At 37.5% G+C, this 19,719-nt stretch overlaps 1 protein-coding gene across 3 annotated transcripts in view; it reads left to right on the forward strand.

Annotated features, from left to right (window-relative positions):
• Positions 1-14,912, forward strand: part of COL6A5 (collagen, type VI, alpha 5) — a 123,899-nt gene extending 108,987 nt beyond the window's left edge. The window contains exons 39-41 of one of the 3 annotated variants that reach the window (XM_011977963.1): positions 657-753; positions 1,776-2,020; positions 14,102-14,912. In XM_011977963.1, the coding sequence (XP_011833353.1) occupies positions 657-753; positions 1,776-2,020; positions 14,102-14,127 (368 nt within the window). In that variant the 3' untranslated portion in view covers positions 14,128-14,912. Of the gene's footprint in view, positions 1-656; positions 754-1,775; positions 2,021-7,080; positions 7,110-14,101 lie in introns of those variants that run through there. The other 2 variants (XM_011977962.1, XM_011977964.1) reach the window with 2 other exon arrangements.
• The last annotated feature ends 4,807 nt before the right edge of the window (positions 14,913-19,719 follow it).

A 19,719-nucleotide genomic window follows, 5' to 3' on the forward strand; every position in this document is an offset into this window, starting at 1 on the left:
CAAGCATATAGCAGCACATCCAAAACCTTGTAACATCAAACAAATCGTAGCCTGTGCTGGGAATTAGGAATGTGGCAGAGGTTACATTGAATGGTCTCTGCAGCTACTGCAAGTTTAGTAGAGAATCACAAGGATGCGGGTTTTCTGGAATGCATAAAGCCCCAGGGCTTGCATAGTTCTCAGGAATCTTGGAATTTAGCGGTTATATTTAGTAGCAAGTAAAAATGTGGCTTCTTCCAACCCCAAGATAAATAGGGCAGACAATTTCAATAGCTAATAGAGTCTTCTCCCAGAACTTAAAGTGTAATTTCAAAAAATAAAAATTAAATAAATTTTTTAAAAAAATAAGAGTCTTCTAGAAAGATCTTCCTTTTATAGGGAGAGAAACAAATGATAGGAAGAATTTAGAGATGTCCTTAAATTGTATCACAAATTTGTGATAGAGCATTGGAATTCTTTATTCAATGACTGGCTGTATCTTCTTGACTCTGCCAAGAACAAACAATTTCCATATTAGAGTGTGCCTATTTTGCCAAGTCTGTTACAAAAGTTGTTCTTGAAAACACTGCCAACCATATGAAAAGATGAACTGACTTTGGGTGAGATAATAATGTAGATGGGTAAAATTTAGACTAACCAGCCCACTCTCTCTCCAGGTGCCATCAACAAATATCCCACCAAAGATATGAAAGCCACATGTGTTAACATGACCTCTCCCAACCCAGAGAACGGTGGCACAGAAAACACTGTATTGTGAGTTGAGAAATTCCAAGTTTGCATCATACCACAACTGGAAACAGTCCTTAAGAAAACTGTGAAATGAACAGCATTTTAGTTTTCAAGATCCAAGTGTGTGTGTGTGTGTGTTTTAAATGCTACTCGTTTGTGATGATAGCACAGGTCTGAAATTAATCACAGATAGAACAGGACTTATATTTGAAAGAACTGTGTTTCCATTTCTGTTTGTTTTACCAAAAATGCCTCCTATTAGTACCTTCTCAGTAACTAGATAACATAACTCTAATATTGGTTACTGCCAAAACAGAAAACTTGTATCAAAGATTCCTTGTAACAATTTTAGAGCAGAATAAAAAGATAAAAAACAAAACACGACATTTGGCCATTTAGAAAACAAAACACATATGAGGATTGGCAGGAAGGATTCTTTCAAGTTTGATTTTACAAAGTACAACCCTAAGTACTCAATAAAAATTTAATGATAGAAATTATATTGGTTTGGAATTCTAAACTGCAGAGACAAATGTCTAATTTCCCTTCAGAATATTAGAAAATTGCACAAGTCGGCTGGGCGTGGTGGCCCAAGCCTGTAATCCCAGCACTTTGGGAGGCCGAGATGGGCGGATCACGAGGTCAGGAGATCGAGACCATCCTGGCTAACACGTTGAAACCCCGTCTCTACTAAAAAAAAAAATACAAAAAACTAGCCGGGCGACATGGTGGGCGCCTGTAGTCCTAGCTACTCCGGAGGCTGAGGTAGGAGAATGGTGTAAGCTCGGGAGGCGGAGCTTGCAGTGAGCTGAGATCTGGCCACTGCACTCCAGCCTGGGCGACAGAGCCAGATTCTGTCTCAAAATAAAAAAAAAAAAAAAAAAAAAAAAAATTGCACAAGTCAAATTTTATTCGTGAACTGCACTTGGACTATTCCAATCACATACATAAAATGGGTTCCTCTTATATTATCTGGTGGTATTCACATTTAATCTTTCAGGGGACTTGGCTAACTAATTTTTTATCTCTCTTCTCTATTACTTCAGACTTATTCCTGGGATATATGAAATAAAGACAGAAAATGGTGAGCTGTTTGATGAATTTGATTCCCAGGTGCAACATTTCCTTGTATTAGGGAACAATCACAGTAATGGTTCTGGGACAGCTACTGATTTGATGCAGAAGTTATACCTGCTCTTTTCAACTGAGAAATTGGCAATGAAAGACAAGGAAAAAGCACATTTAGAAGAAATTTCAGCTCTAGTGGTTGATAAACAGCAACAAAAAGAAGGTAATCTTGAGTACCATAGAGGTGAAGACCCTCAAGTACCTTTGTTTGGATTTTCCCCTGGTGGAAGATGAGCAGTTAGAGTTCACTAGGAGAGGCAGAGATGACAGGATGAGGATAAAAGAGGGGCTTATCATCTAAGGATCCAAGGGAGATAAAACTTCAGAAAGGCAAAAAATAGTCTTTGTTGACATATTCAGAATTACAAGCAGGTATAAATGCTTGGTGTGGAGTCAGGAAATTGGGAAGTGGGAGGGACAAGAACAAGGACAGCAGGTCCCAAGTAAGCAGGAGCAGCCCTGCATCTTTGTCCAAGATCTGGGTGAGGGGGAACTGTGCAAGGAGCCTCCAGAGTTTTAATACTCGATATCTGCTCTTTCCTTTAGCAACTAGAGTTTTTTTGGTTTGAGATGGAGGCCCCTAGCTGAGCCTCAGCCTCAGTGGGACATGGAGAGGACAAGGTCACCATGGTTCTGAGATCTGTGTGGAGACTGTGGGCAGCTTTATAGGCTGGGTGGGGAAATGGACCTACAGCTAAAAGCAAAATAGGAGATGGACAGCAGGAAGCTATTGGCTCTACAGGACTGATTCACAGTCCTTTCTGTGTCCCAGCGTCATGTGGGAAATGATTTTAAAATAAATATTCCTGGGTATCTACTAAAGCTGAAAATATGTATATCCAATGACCCAGCAATTTTACTTCATTGTATATACCCAATAGAAATATATATATTAACCAAAAATCATGTAGTAAAATGTTTATAAAAGAATAAAAAAATAAATTTTGGGATATTTATATAATAAAATCCCATATGGGGGCATGTATGTATACTTCAAAAAAGTTTATATATATATATATGTAAACACATTTATAAATATAGATATAGTTAAAGCTCTAGATATATATATACACACACACACATAAACATGTATAGTTTTAGATATGGGTATAATTATAGGTATATCTATATGTAGAGAGAACAAAATCAGCAAAATGATGGAAAATAAGAGAAGTGAATATAGAGAAAATAGGAAAAATACAGACACACAGAGAGAGAAGATAGATATAATAAAATAAAAATTAAATATAAGTATATTGAAATATCTGGTTCTCATCAAAATGGAATAAGTTCATTTTTGTTTCAAAATGGAATAAGCCCATATCACTTTTCCACTGATTACAACAGAAAATTCTGGATGAAATACAAAAAGCAACTACCTGAGGACTCTGAAAAGTAAGCAAAAGCACGTATATTGTGAAGGGGCATGAGTTTCTCATTTTCTTTTCTCTTTTCTTTTGAGGCTTTATGCTGAGGGCAAGTCCAAGTACAGGAACTGTGTGGCAGTGAAGTAGATGGCTGAACCTCCTTAGAAACCCCATCTTTTTGGCCAGAAGAACTAGGAAAAAAGAGGCCCTCTGCATTAAAGACGTCCTACTTTTTTTCCCCTTTTCTCTCATGGGTTTGCCTTGAAGGCAGGCATCAGCTGGCAGCTAAGTGGAAAGCTAGACACTTAAAATTAAAGAGAAACCCTTTCTTTCTTGCTGAAGGCTGAAAGAGTGAGGGTTGTGATCAACTCAGTATACCACTGGAGGCTATTTGAGTAAACAGCAAACTGTTCTCATAAATGCAGAATGTTGGCAAACTGACCCACTGCATATGCCACCCAGAAGGAATGCGGAGGGCAGTCATGCCCCAAAAGCAAGTGTTTCTGTAATTAGGTACATCTGAAGCCTGTTAGTAATGATATGAACCTGCGATCAATTAAGCAGCTGTCCCATCATTACCTCTTCCTCTCTGCTCTTGCTACTCAATAAATACAAAGGGCAGTGGAAGCTCAGGGACTGACTTTGCTCACTAGAAGCAGGGAGCTCTCTTCTTCCCTTGTTCCCCTTCCTTTAAAAGTTTCTTTTGTCTTAAGTTTTCATTTCTACGTTTGTCCCTTTGTTCAGTCTCATAATTATGGTCTCAAGCAGTAACAGTAGGAACTTGTAATGACGGTCTCAAGTAGTAACAGCAGTAACTGTCGTAGTGATGGTCTCAAGTAGTTCTGGCCAGAGAAACTGGAAAAGAAGACCTCATGGGCCAGCATGTGTGAGTAACCTTAGAGAGAAGAGAGCTGAACAAAGAAACACTCTACTTGTAGTTAGGGGACCTATATAAGTCTCAGGCTCTTCCCTAAACTGTACATGGATAAGAAAGACCCAGAAAGGATAGCAAAGGCGCTAGAAACTAAACTGTGACTGTTACTCACAGATAATCAGACAGCACTTGCATGCTGAACTTGAGATGATTGCCTGCTAAAACAAAAATATTCCACAGAGAATCATAACAGTACTTAGAGTCTAAACAACATAATATTCAAAATGTTCAGGATACAATCCAAAATTATGCAACATACAGAGAACCAGGAGATGTGAACAATTCTTAAAAAAAAAAAAAAGACAACCAACAAATGCCAACCTCAAGGTGACTCTAATGTTGCAATGATCAAAGACATTAAAGTAGCTATTATAAGTATGCTCTATGAGGTAAAGGTAAATAACTTTAAATGAATGGAAAGATAGACATTTTCAAGCAGAGAAATAGAGATCACAAAAAAGAACCCAAAGGAAATTTTAGAAGTAAAAAATACAATATCTAAAATTTTAAAACATTCACTGGATGAGCTTAATAGCAGAGTGATGATGAGAGAAGAAAGAGTCAGTGAAGGCTGAGTGCAGTGGCTCACACCTGTAATTCTGGCACTTTGGGAAGCTGAGGTGGGCAGATCACTTGAGCCCAGGAGTTTAAGACCAGCCTGGGCAACATGGTGAGACCCCATCTCAACAACAACAGCAAATTAGTCAGATGTGGTGTCTTGCACGTGTACATAGTCCCAGCTACTCAGGTGGCTGAGGTGGAATAATTGCTTGAGCCCCAAAGGTCAAGGCTGTAGTGAGCTATGATCATGCTGCTGCACCGCAGTCTAGGCAACAGAGTAAGATCATGTCTCAAAAAAAAAAAAAAAAAAAAAAAAAAGAAAAGAAAAAGAAAAAGAGTCAATGAACTTGAAGAAAGATTAATTATAGAGTTATACAAACTGAAGAGAGAAAAGATTGAGAAAAAGGCAAACTGAACCTTGGAGACTTGTTGAGTATCAGAATGTCTAACATTTGTTTCACTAGTATTCCATAAGGGAAGTAGAAATATTCATGCCAAAAAAAAATATTTTAGGAAACAATGACCAAAAATTCCCCCAAATTGGTGAATTACCCCTAAATTGTTAAAAGATACAAATTTACAGATTTTAACAGCTAAAAAAAAAACAACAACAACAATTCAGACACATCATAATCAAACTGCTGAAAACCAAGGATAAAGAAAAAAATATTGAAGCAGCTAAGGAAAAACTATGATACAAAATAAGGGAACAACTCAAATGACTGTCGATTTCTCATCAGAAACCACGGAGGCTAGAAGACAGTGGAACAACTTCTTTTTTTTTTTTTTCTTTAATGTACTGAAAGAAAAGAACTATGGACACAGAATTTTATATCCAATAAATATATCCCTCTCCCTCTGGAATAAAGACAAAATAAAGGTATTCTCAGATGAAGGAAAATTAAGAGAACTTGTCACCAGCAGACCTGTTCTAAAGGAGAAATATGTGACAGCCAGGGAGTTGGAGTGAGGTCAAATGACCAGTGACCCAGTGGGCAGGAGACATACTGGGCAGGTGAAATTAAGGAAGGGACACAAATGAGAAATCAAGTGGGTGGTTGAAAGGGAGGAAAGCTGAGTAAGAGAAAGTGGTGAGAACCAGACACAGATTGCCCATGTGAATAGCTGTACTGTCTGTGAGATAATTTCATACCCATGGTTTCATTGGATTCCCTTAAAAACCCTTTGTGGGAGACAGGAATTAATATCCCTAGTATGCAGATGGAGAAACTGAGACTCAAAGAGGTTTAGTGCCTTGCTAGTGACTCTGTTTTGGTAACTTCTGATTCAGGATGCTTTACAAACATCTGGAGGAAGGAATAAGGGGTAGATCAGAAACAGAAACAGTGGGTTGAAGAGGAGGTGTATTAGTTTGCCTGGACTGCCGTAACAAAGACCATAGACTGGGTGGCTTAAATAACATTGATTTATTTTCTCATGGTTGTGGAGGCTGGAAGACCAAGATCAGGGTGCCAGCCTATAAGGTTCCTGATGAGGGCTCTCTTCCTGGCTTGCAAATAGCTGCCTCCTCTCCTTGTCCTCACATGATAGAAAGAGGATCTTGGTGTCACTTTCTCTTTTTATAAGGGTAACGATTCTGTAAAATCAGGGCTTCACCCTTATGACCTCATTTAACCTTAAATGCCTCCTTAAGGGCCCTGTCTTCAATACAGTCACATGGGGTTAGGGCTTCACTATATAAATTTGTGGGCAAGAGACACATTTCAGTTTATAGCAGGGGATATAATTAAAAATTACTCACAGGAAAGAACCCTGTAAATTGGTGGTTCCCAAACTTGTCTGTACATTAGAATCACCTAGTTATTTTTTTAAAAGTCCAAAGTCTTGCCCACACCCCATATCAATTAAGTTACATTAGAGGTAAGACACAGGCATCAGTTATTTTGTTTTTTTGTTTTGTTTTGTTTTTTGAAGCTCTCAGGTGATTTCAATGTGCATTCAAGTTTGCAAAACACTGCTATAAATCCTGGTTGAATCATTCCTGTTAGACAGCTTTACATATCTCAAGGTGATTTGCTGCTGAAAATAGTAAGGTTGGTAGAATCAAAAGGATTATCATCAAGTGTGCATCTTTGTTGTTTGTTATTATTCTTCATTATTTCTCCAAAAGTTTTCTGCATTTTTCTATTGTAATGATATGTTATACATCTAGAAATAGATGATGTCTTTAATTCTTTTTCTTTCAGATCTCTAGCCAACAGATTGGGTTAGTTATACTTGGCCAGTCCTGCTCTGTGAAGTCAATCTGAGCCTCTTCAGAAAATATCAGCTTGACTTTTTCTTGCACTCATGAAAGCTTAGTGACTGGAAATCACTGAGTTGTACTTTATCTTTTTGCAGATAAGGAAATGGAAGCTACAGACATCTGAAGCATCTTACCTAAGAATTCACAGTAATTAATCCAATACTTTCGTCATAGTGATTCATACTCTATGTTTATAGAAAATAAGTTTACCTTAAAGTTAGGCCATGAAACAGAAATAATAAAATCTATCTCTGAGTTGTTGAAAAGTTGAAGATGATGCATATAAAGCTCAAAGTACACACTATCCCTGGAATATAATCAACTAGTATTATCCCTATTTGAATTATCTAAGTTTGATCATCTATTTGACAATTAAAAATATAAATCCATTGTATAGAATTATCACTTTATGTTATTTTATTCATCTTTTGTTTTCCTAAAGAGATTGAACTTTCCTTTTCACCTGTCCATTTGTTTGATATTTTCATTATATATTTCTACTTAAAGGACAGATTTTCTGTTTGCTCATAAAGTACATTTTCAACAATTTGATGTAGATATTTTTAAGTGGAACTGTATCTTTTTTTCTTTATGCCAAACCCAAGGCTTGTTTCTTAGTCTTTATTTTTCCAGTATCAACTGTAGTGTTTCTCAAAGTTTATTCCCTGGGCTAGCCACATCACCATCATCTGGGAACTCATTAGAAATGCAGATTCTTGGATTGTATCCCAGACCTACCGAATCAGAAATTCTGGAGGTGGAGCCTCCAGAGTTTGAGAACCACTGACCTAGTGTTATAAATATCAAGTCTAAATCAGACTTCTTTAATAGGGGTCCTTTCATTGGATATTAATAGGTATTTGGGAAAAAAATCATTTCTCTAGAAATCACTGATAAGTAGATATGGGTTTTTCTGCAGGACTTTTTATTGTCTTTAATGGAATATTAAATTATATTAATATTCTGAGAAAACAGCTATAATCAAACCAATTTGGACACAGAATCTTTTAACAGCATTTTATAGGGCTAGTATTTTGTAGTAAACACTTCAGGAAACAGGAGTTGAAAGAGTGAATCCTGGAGCCAGCTGTAAATTTGAATCCTATTTCTGCAATTACTGGTCATGTGATCTTGGGCATGTCACATTGCCTCTCTGAGCTTCCGTTTCCTCATCTGCAAAATGGGGATAATAATATAACCTATGTCATTGGCTAATGTAAGCAGTAAATGAATATGAAGTACTTCAAACAGCTCTTAGCATAGAGTAAAAGCTTAATAAATGTTAGCTACTATTTAAAATTGTGATCATGTTGATGATGACAGTGATGATAACAAATGATATCAGAGCTAGTGGTTATGGTGATAAGAACACCAGATTGGGAATGAGGAGACTCCAGTGCTAGTTTTAGTTCTGTCACTAACTGGTTTTATGATCTTGAGAAGTTACCTGATTGCTCTGGTCCTAAACTTTCTTCTCAGTGTAATGAAAAGCTTAGACAAGGCCAGTGTTTTTTATACTGGGGTATACATACTGGGTGACACACAAAGATTTTCCAGTGCGTGGATTTCAAAGGCTAGTCTTAAAGGGCTCCATCTACCTGAGAATGTACTTGTGTCTGAGGAATCACAGAAGGGCATCTTTTTCTGCATCCCCTTTTAAAAACATCCCCCACTTCACACACACTAAACGGCACATCTCTTGGCCATTCTGAATCTAACTGTGGTGCTTTGCCCTAGATGTAAAACCCCTCTAGGGAGGTATTTGGGGTGGGGTGGAGTGGGGATTGTCAAACTAGGAGTCATTTAAAAATATTCTGTCTGTAGTCTTTCTTTAATCAAAGCACCATAAACCCAGGTAAGGCTTCAAATCTTTTCCATCCTGTACATACTTCTGTTAAGGAAGAAGTGTGTTGCTAGAAATGGAGTATTTGAACTCATGTTAGAACGTTTTGAATTCCGGTGTATCATGGAGTGAGGGTGTGATAGCAATGATGATAAATTTCATTTTGTAATCTGGCCCCTCCCATTTCCCAACTATTGTCAAAGGGTGTATCTCTCCTGACTGGGATTTCCATGAGAACAAACAGTGAGTGTATCGGAGATAGACTGATGAAGAATGCTATGGCCTGAATGTTTGCGTCCCCCCAAAGTTCATATGTTGATATCCTAACCCCTAAGATCATGGTATTAGGAGTTAGGACATTTGTGATTAAGTCGTGGGGGTGGATCCCTTATGGAGGGATCAGTGTCCTTATAATAAAGGAGACAAAGGGACTCCTCTTCCCTTCCACCATGTGAAAATTTAGTGAGAAGGCACCACGTTTGAACCAGAAAGCAGGTCCTTCACTAGATGCTGAATGGGCCAGTGCATTGATCATAAGCTTCCCAGCCTCCAGAACTGAGAGAAATAGATTTGTCTTGTTTATAAGTCACCCAGTTTATGGCAGTTTGTCATAGCATCCTAAATAGACTAAAACAGAGAGCAAGCATTCTTTTGTCAGGCAAAAAACAAAAAAACAAAAACAAACAACAACAAAAAACAAAAGCCACAAAACAGAAAACAAAACAAAAACCCACTATGGCAAGAGCTATCAACCTATCTTGGGACAGAATCGTAGTAAGATATCGTCACAGGAACCCCCAATACCATAATTATTTCAACTGAGAGATGAGATTAGACTCTTTCAAAGGCAGAGCGTGTATGGATTGGCTTTTACAATAAAGACCATTTCTTCCAGTTAGGCTACATGGGGAACATTTCTCATAAAGTGAATGAACTAAATTGAAGTTTCAAAATTCTGAAGTAAAAACATACAGAAAAGATGATTAAAATATTTTATCAAAAAATATACTAATAAGTGTCAAGTGTGCTTAATTTAGCAATATTAAGCTTTTCCAAACATTTTAGTTTTTCAAGATAAATACAGTGCCTCTCCGTGAAAGAGTAATGGGTATAATTAATAGCCGTTTGATAAATTTGGTAAAGCACTTTTAAAAAAATATTTCTCAGAAATTAGAAAATGTCATCTAAATGACTAGATAACTGATTCTTTTGTAAAACTTTTTGAAAGAATACTGGGTGATTTTTGGGATATGATTCAGAAAGAAGTCAAATAGTTGTTTGACATTGCTCTGATAAAAGTCCTTCAAGATCCATTGATATAAATAATATTTATCAGTGCTTAAATATATAACAATAGATATTAATAATTCTATCAATTCTGATATTAAATCTTGCCTTACTCTAGCAAAAACAGTAATAAGTAAAAATAACAGGGAAAAACAATCCATTTCATTAATAAATGTATTTTGAGCAAAAATGTTTACTTTTTGTCTTAATAGAATTACCAAAATTTAAATATATATATTGTTTTGATAAATTCTAATGATAATTCATCTTTAAAAAGTGTTAATACATAGAAGCTTATTGTCATAGAAAATAAGAACATACACTTAAATATATATATTTTTACAGAGAATTATGATTAGGCAAACAAAATATTTTAAAGCATATAAACATATTAGAGTTAGAATGAAATTCTATGGGGAAAGTGGAAGGGAAATACAAATTTAAGGAGAGAAATGAACACTATAAACTATCTGACATTTAAACATGAGCATGTTTGCATATATTTTTGGTAAATAATGGTAGACTCTGTTGGATAAGTTAAGAGAGAAATGTTGAGGTTTTATTTTTAAATGTCAGTTTTTATAATATGTCACAACGTACATCTTTTTCAACCACTTAAACTCATAATGTAAAAAATAGATATTTAAAATGTTCAAGGCAAGAAGTAGATGTTTTGTTTTCCTTTGAGGTGTGGCTGTAAGCAAAATTTTTTAAGACAACTAGGCTGGAGCCTCTCTAAGATTCTGTTTTAGACCAGATTCCCCTGAAGCCAACCCAGAGTTGGGAATTTCTGTGCATGTGAGTTATTGAGGGAGTCCTCACAGGAGAACTAGTAAGGAAGGAAGCAAGACAGGGAAGGAGTGGAAGGCAAATAAGGGTGTCATCTCAGGCGAAGTCCCATAGAGGGCAGCTTAAGCCTGATCCTTCAAGGAAACGCAGGCGTCTAAGTTAGGCTGCAGAGATGTTCTGAGCTGAGGCAAGAGAGTTAGGCTTTCTTTTTTTCTTTTTCTTTTTTTTTAATCCTTTAAGTTCTGGGATACATGTGCAGAATGTGCAGGTTTTTTACATAGGTATACATGTGCCATGGTGGTTTGCTGCACCCATCAATCCGTCATCTACATTAGGTATTTCTCCTAATGCTATCACTCCCGTTGCCCTCTATCCCTCGACAGGCCCCAGTGTGTGATGTTCCCCTCTCTGTGTCCATGTGTTCTCATTGTTCAACTCCTACTTATGAGTGGGAACATGTAGTGTTTGGTTTTCTGTTCCTGTGTTAGTTTGCTGAGAATGATGGTTTCCAGCTTCATCCATGTCCCTGCAAAGGACATGAACTCAATGTTTTTTGTGGCTGCATATTATTCCCTGGTGTATATGTACCATATTTTCTTTATCCAGTCTATCATTGATGGGCATTTGGGTTGGTTCCAAGCCTTTGCTATTGTGACTAGCGCTGCAATAAATATACGTGTGCATGCGTCTTTATAGTAAAATGATTTATAAATCTTTGGGTATATACCCAGTAATGGGATTGCTGGGTCAAATGGTATTTCTGGTTCTAGATCCTTAAGGAATCGCCATACTGTCTTCCACAGTGGTTGAAACTAATTTATACTCCCATCAGCAATGTAAAAGCGTACCTATTTCTCCACATCCTCTCCAGCATCTGTTGTTTACTTTTTAATGATCGTCATTCTAACTGGCGTGAGATGGTATCTCATTGTGGTTTTTATTTGCATTCCTCTAGTGACCAGTGATGATGAGCCTTTTATAATTTGTTTGTTGGCTACATAAATGTCTTCTTTTGAGAAGTGTCTCTTCATATCCTTTGCCTACTTTTTAATGGGGTTGTTTTCTTTTAATTGTAAATTTGTTTAAGTTCCTCATAGATTCTAGATATTAGATGGATAGATTGCAAAATTTTTCTCCCGTTCTGAAGGTTGCCTGTCCACTCTGATGATAGTTTCTTTTGCTGTGCAGAAGCTCTTTAGTTTAATTAGATCCCCCCATTTGTCAATTTTGGCTTTTGTTGCCATTGCTTTTGGTGTTTTAGTCGTGAAGTCTTTTCCCATGCCTATGTCCTGAATGGTATTGCCTGGGTTTTCTCCTAGAGTTTTTCTGGGTTTAGGTCTCACGTTTAAATCTTTAATCCATTTGGAGTTAATTTTTGTATAAGGTGTAAGGAAAGGGTCCAGTTTCAGTTTTCTGCATATGGCTAGCCAGTTTTCCAGCACCATTTAATGAATAGGAGATCCTTTCCCCATTGCTTGTTTTTGTCAGGTTTGTCAAAGATCAGATGATTGTGGATGTGTGGCATTATTTCTGAGGCCTCTGTTCTGTTCCATTGTTCTATATATCTGTTTTGGTACTAATACTATGCTGTTTTGGTTACTGCAGACTTGTAGTATAGTTTGAAGTCAGGTATCATGATGCTTCCAGCTTTGTTCTTTTTGCTTAGGTTTGTCTTGGCTATATGGGCTCCTTTTTGTTTCATATGAAATTTAAAGTAGTTTTTTTTCTAATTCTGTGAAGAAAGTCAATGGTAGCTTGATGGGGATAGCATTGAATGTATAAATTACTTTGGTCAGTATGGCCATTTTCACAATATTAATTATGAAATACATGAGCATGCAATGTTTTTCCATTTGTTTGTCTTCTCTCTTATTTCCTTGAGCCGTGGTTTGTAGTTCTCCTTGAAGAGGTCCTTCACATACACTTGTAAGTCGTATTCTTAGGTGTCTTTTTCTCTTTGTAGCAATTGTGAATGTGAGTTCGCTCATGATTTGGCTCTCTGCTTGCCTATTGTTGGTGTAAAGGAATGCTTGTGATTTTTTGCACATTGATTTTGTATCAATGTGCAAGAGACTTTGCTGAAGTGGCTTATCAGTTCACTAAGGTTGAAATGAAGGAAAAAATGTTAAGGGCAGCCAGAGAGAAAGGTCGGGTTACCCACAAAGGGAAGCCCATCAGACTAACAGCAGATCTGTCTGCAGAAACCCTACAAGCCGGAAGAGAGTAGGGGCCAATATTCAACATTCTTAAAGAAAAGAATTTTCAACCCAGAATGCCATATCTAGCCAAACTAAGCTTTACAAGTGAAGGAGAAATAAAATCCTTAACAGACAAGAAAATGCTGAGAGATTTTGTCACCATCAGGCCTGCCTTACAAGAGCTCCTGAAAGAAGCACTAAATATGGAAAGAAAAAACCAGTACCAGCCACTGCAAAAAACATAACAAATTGTAAAGACCATCAACACTATGAAGAAGCTGTGTCAACTAATGGGCAAAATAACCAGCTAACATCATAATACCAGAATCAAATTCACATATAACAATATTAACCTTAAATGTAAGTGGGCTAAATGCCCCAGTTAAAAGACACAGACTGGCAAATTGGATAAAGAGAAAGTTGGACTTTCTTACTTCCTCCCAGGTTATTGATTGGTCAAGAGCTGCTGTCAAGAGGAATGTAAACTCCAGGTACTCATGGTGCATGTGGTTAAAACAGGTCCAGTAGCTAACAGCAGTCCTCGAAGAATAGTAGTTGCTGATGTTGGAAGCAAAAGCTCATATGGCAATGGTTGGGGAGGGAGGCCAAGAAGGGGAAGACAGAAAATGAAGGAATATTGTCCTAGAAATTAATGTTAAAAAAAGAAAGAAGGATTCTGGACAGAACCTTGATATTGTCTGTTGCATACCCCTTCAAGCACCTACTTAATACCAACCACTAAATTTGCTAAGCATGGAATGTCAAATCATTAATGTACCAGCATTCTTCCAGGAAGAATTATGTCTATGATTCTTCTTATATATTGTTCATTTATTTCTATTATCACATCACCCTGAGCTGGACTTCTATTTTGACCATTGAAAATGACAAAAATATTGTGTTTGTTTTATATGTGGCATATAAAGGAGCAGACCCTGGAGGAACATTTTGAACAAATGTAATGACATTAAAAGCAGTGAATATTTTTATATTTTGCAGATGGCGAAGACACAAGGTCATCATAGGAGAAAAGAAGATAGCTCCACTGACATGTGTAATCCCGTGTGGTTCTAACCAGAATGTATAATCATCTATTAGAGGTAGTGGTAAACGACAGGGACTTTTCACAAAAACAATTGGCTAATAGCATGCTAAATTTGTTCTCCATCCCAAATCTGAGGAGAAGCATTTTCTGAGTGAAGACATCAGTAAGAAGACCTGACAAACCTGGAGTGATTTCATTTCTCCTGAGAACTGGGGAAACCTACCTATAAGAGTTAACTTTTCTTTGAAAGCTCTGCACAGTTCAGGCATCGATTTTGATGATGTATCTGTCTGAAAAAGATTGTCATTATTTTCCTTACATCTATATCTCAGATTGGACTCCCCTAAAAGCATTTAGAATTGGAATTTCCTAGGAATATCTTCTACTCATTCTTAAAACTGGAAAGCCACGCCCATGTCGTTGGTTCTGGGATGAACCTAACATTTCATCTAGCAGTGATTGTCCTCTAAAACCCACCTGTCAGGATACTATCACCCATAGTTAATGTTTGCTCTTCACAAGGACATTAACAAAAGAATGGAACTGGTGAAATAGAAAAAAGTGATAAGAGGCTAATTTTATGAACCTCTATTTTGTGCTGTAATCTTTTGTTTATATTTTAGAATGCTTTGCTTTGTGTATACTGAATGTTTGCAGCAAAAGAATTATGGAAAAGCACAGATACTCTATGTGACCAGAGATGTTCTTGGGAATTATAATGTAGCAAGAGATAATTGCTAAAATAAAAACAAGTCTGACTTGGAAGTTTGTTCTGATCATTATTATTTAACTACAGTCTAATTCAACCCTAATAGAACACGAGTAGAAGACTAAATATATTCGGAACATTTACATAAAATGTAAAATTAGCTAACAGTGAATTAGTTTTAAAAACCATTCAATTTGGCTAAGGCAACAAGTAATTACCAAGTCAATGAGCATCTATTATATTAAAAAATGAAATGACCGTGTTAATGGGATAATACCATAGGCTATTTTGTACTTTTCCTTGACCTTACTGATGTTATTTGTATAATTGTCCTTGACTTTACTGATGTTATTTGTATAATTTAAAAATAATCCAATTAATTCTAAGTTGCTGAGATTTTTATAGTTACCATTTATTGCTCTCTGAGAAGTTCCAGATTCAACTCTACTCATTTAGTAAAGTTTTGTTTTCCCCTAAGAACTCTGATATGTGTAGGGGTGTGTGTGTGTGTGTGTGTGTAAACATACGCATGAAAAATACATCAGATACCTAAATCTGAAAATGACGTGATTATCAAGAATGTGAAGCCACAGGAACTCACCCTCTGCTGATGGGATTGTAAATTGTTTAAACAGCACTGTAGCAATATTTAGTTAGATGGATGATATGCATATCCTAAAACCCGGCAAACCCACTACTAGATCTCTACAGCTGTGTGTAAGAAGCTCTCACATATATATGCCAGGAACCAAATACAAACATGTTCGCTGCAGCACTGTGTGTTTTAGAGAGGAGGTGAAGCCAACATGAATGTCCTAATGTGGTCTACTCATACAATAGCATATGATACAGCAGCTAAATTGATAAACTGGAGCTGTATCTGCAAACAGACAAATTTCAGAGATAATATTGAACCAGAAAGAGTTGCAGAAGGATATATTATGACATCATTTATACAACATTTTAAAACCTGAGAAGCAATACCACATAATGTTTATGGCTACTGACAACTGGAGTGAAAACGCAAAGGCATATGTGGGGATGACAAACACCAGATTCAAGACAATGGTTATCTTTCAGTGGTAAGAGGTAAAGTGGGGGTCCAATTATCATCATAATGTTTTATTTCTTAAACTGGGTGATGGAAAAGATGTACTTTCCTTATGAAATATGTATATTCTTTATACATATTTCAGTGCCTGACATTCCATAATTTAAAAGAGTAAATTAAGTAATAAAACTGCAAAATTCAAGTAAATCCTTGTGCTACATCCAGGACTATGTTAGGAATTGAGAGGGATTTTTTTTTAATTAGATAACTCCACTTGATCTTGAGGAGTTTGCACTAAGTCGAGGTCATTAGAGTTAGGTAACCTTCTGAGATAATGGTTCTTCTTAAACATTGACCATCTGGGAAACTTGTCCCCTTCACTGATATGCCACATAATGTTGATCAATATATGAAATTAATTTTATATCTGGTCATTTGAGGAGGCATAGAGCACAGCACAATTTGATGCACATAAGAGCCAAGATGGGTGATACTAAGTGGCATTGTTTCCTTGGAGGAGCAATTACACTGTAAATACAGGGAGCTTTAAAATAAATTTTGGGCATTCAAGCAAAAAATATAATACCTGAATGTGTGCTGTGGGCACAAAATGTCAACAACCAACATCAGAGAATGACCATAGGTTAATAAAAATACAGTGCATGAATTCAGAGTCAGGCTGCTAAGTACAGCCAGTAATTGCTTTGGAAATCAAAGAAGAAAAAAAAAATCACCTGGGATTTAAATAATTGAAGAAGACTTCAAAGAATAAATGGGATTCACACCAGGTCTCCACTTAAAGGCTCACAATGCTTTCCTTCCAGTTTCTTCATAATAACGATGAAAAATCCTTTCATGCCTTAGAAGGAGTTTCTATAGGTCAGTTTCTAATCTGACCTTTGCTCACTTTTCCAGCCCAATCTGTTCTCACTGCAAGGAACCTCTTCCACTCTCTACCTCCTATTTATTCTTCCAGGCTGGCTCTCACTTGCTTAGGAACACCTTCCATACAGTGGGGTTGGTAATCCCAACCCCACCGTATATTCTCCTAGTACCCGGATCTCTCCCTCTGGGCCCTTATTAGGGAGAGTTATAATGACTCATTCACTTGTCAATATCCCCAAGAGGCACTGAAGTGAGCTTCTCCATCTTGTTTATCGCTGTGCCCCCAGTACCCAGGATGGTGCCTGGCACTTAAAAGGCATGCAGTAAAGATTTGATGAATGAGTGAACGAACTCGCCTTAAAGGATAAATATGATTTGGTTTGATGGCAATGAGGGGAACTGGTATGAGCAATGATGAGAAAACAAAAGCTAGAAAGAACTGTGTGTCTGTGCACTAAGGCAAGTGGAGAAATTGGCTTGTATGGAGGCCAGTGTGATTGGAAATTTGAGACTACAGCACGTATGGTGAGTGGCTGAAGTGCCTTTTTAAAAAAGCCTTTAAAAGTAGCAAATTAAAAAAAAAAATCTTGAACCATTCCACAACATCCAGTTTGAATATGGGATGATCTATAAGCAGAATAGCATGCCTTCAAAAAGGAGCCATGGAATGTGCATTAAGCACCCATTTTTCCGAGTTCTATGCAGAAATGACCCATGGTCAACCCACTGCAGCCTTACGTGACATGAGAAAATGTGCTGTAGAACAGCTGGTCAGAATTACAGATGACTAAGAATCCTGTGATAGCTCTGGAAAACTGCAGTTGACATTTCAAACCTAATTTCTAGATCTTTTATCTGAGTGTAAGCAGTGGGGGTGAAAATTTGAATAAGCACAGTTGAAAGTTTGTGCAACTCCAGTCAGCCTCCCTAAATTGGAACCCTTTTCCATCTTTCTAGAGTAACCTGTCTGTACTTCCAGAACACCTCTCCCACTGCAAGATTACCAGAGATCCAGCCCCAGAACCCCGGGATTTTCTTTTGACCAAATTTCTTCTCTAGATGTGCATTATCCACCTTGAAACCCCTAGACTCTCTCCACTGCTGAAATGGAGTCAAGGAGTGATAGGAGAGGAGGATAGAGAGCTTAGCCCAAGCCAGCCTCAGAGGGCCTTGTGCGCCAGGCTGAAGAGTTTAGATTCTATTTTGGAGGTAATGGGCTGCCCCTGAAGACAGAGAAGAGACGTGGTTAGACATTTATTGTGGCTCACACTGGCTGCTGAAAGAAGAGGGAACTGGAGGGAAGAAAAACTAGTCACAGGGTAACCAGTTATCTGGGCAAGAATGGATAATGGTGCTCAGGATGGAAATTAGTTGACATATGAGGGAAATACTTAAAAGATAAAAGTAGTAGGATATGATCATTGATGGGTTTGGACAGAAGATAAGGGAGTGGAGAAGACTGGGTGTCTAGACCAGTGGTTCTCAAACTTGAGTGTGTATCAGAATCCCCTGAGGGCTAATTAAAATATATATTATTAGGCCTCACCCCAGAGTTTCTGATTTAGTAATTTGCTAGAATCACTTGAGATTTTTAAACTACTAATGCCTGCACCTCACCCCTGGAATCCTGACGGAATTGCTGTGGAATGCAGCCTGGACATAGCATTTGTAAAGCTCCCGGTGGCTCCAATGCTAAACGCAACTTAATTATATTTGGAATACAGGCAAAGGAGCCATTTGGGCATTAAATTTGTTAAAATTATTTTTACATATTCCTACAGATACCTCACTGTGTGGGCCCTGATATGTGTGTAAATATATAGTCAATCTCTCTGGGAGATCATTGTAGCATATAATGACTACTATCTAAAAGGACAAATACTAAAAAGATAAAATAGATACTACTTCCACACCTAAGGCAAGAGGAAGGAGGAAAAGAAAAGAGGAAAAAAAATCTGTTGTGTTCTTACTATGTGCCAGATAGTATAATAAGTACTTTATATACACTATCTCATCTAATGCTGACAACAAAAGCAAGAGTAAGATATCCTTATCTCCATTCCTTTAATAAGGGATTCTGAACTGAGAGAGACGGTCACACAATCCAAGGTAAAAAGGGATTTAGATCTGGATTTGCCTGGTTCTTCCAAAGACTATTTGCACACATTCTTGTTGGAAGAGAAACTGGCTATATGGTACAGAGAAAAATAGCCAGGATTAGGCATCAGGTGCTTGAATCCTAACCCTAGCTCTACCACTAACTAGCTGTGCCACTTTGAATGAATCTCCATCTCTCTGGGCCTTGACTTCCTCATCATCAAAATGGGGACAAAATTTTTACCAGCCTTATAGGATGAAATGAGATCATACCTAGCCCAATACCTGACATATGGAAGACACTCAAATAACGTTAACTCTTACTATTTACTTCCTCTTCATCCTCATATTCAGTAAAATGAGGGAGCTGGGCTAATCGTCCCTAAAATTCCTTCATATTATGAATGCTGTGATTAAAAATTTACTACTTTCTTTGGTATCTACAGCTACTTTCTGATACTCTTCAACTAGTGACTTCATCTTAAGAACTGGTCTTTGTTTAAAATCAGCCTCTCTTCCTATAACCCCCTATTTTACCACTTCATCCCCTTCCTTGGGTTGTGTGGCTGGCCGGAAACAGTCAGGCTGTTTCCTGACTATCCATTGCTGCCAGAGTTATGTCAGTGTTTTGGTGACTCTCGCAGGAACTCCATCACATCTCTTGTGCAGTGTTGCTGTGTTCAGCAACCTCTGCAGTGCCTGCGTGAGCATCCTTATGCCAGGTCAGCAGGAATTCCGTTCCGTGAACACATTTGCAGTGATAAATGGACCACACTCTGCAGCTCTGAGGCTAATGATCTTATCTGTTATCTGATGCCCCGTAGGCTTAA

Source organism: Mandrillus leucophaeus, unplaced genomic scaffold (genome assembly GCF_000951045.1).
Source record: "Mandrillus leucophaeus isolate KB7577 unplaced genomic scaffold, Mleu.le_1.0 Scaffold186, whole genome shotgun sequence".
Taxonomy (NCBI): Eukaryota; Metazoa; Chordata; class Mammalia; order Primates; family Cercopithecidae; genus Mandrillus; species Mandrillus leucophaeus.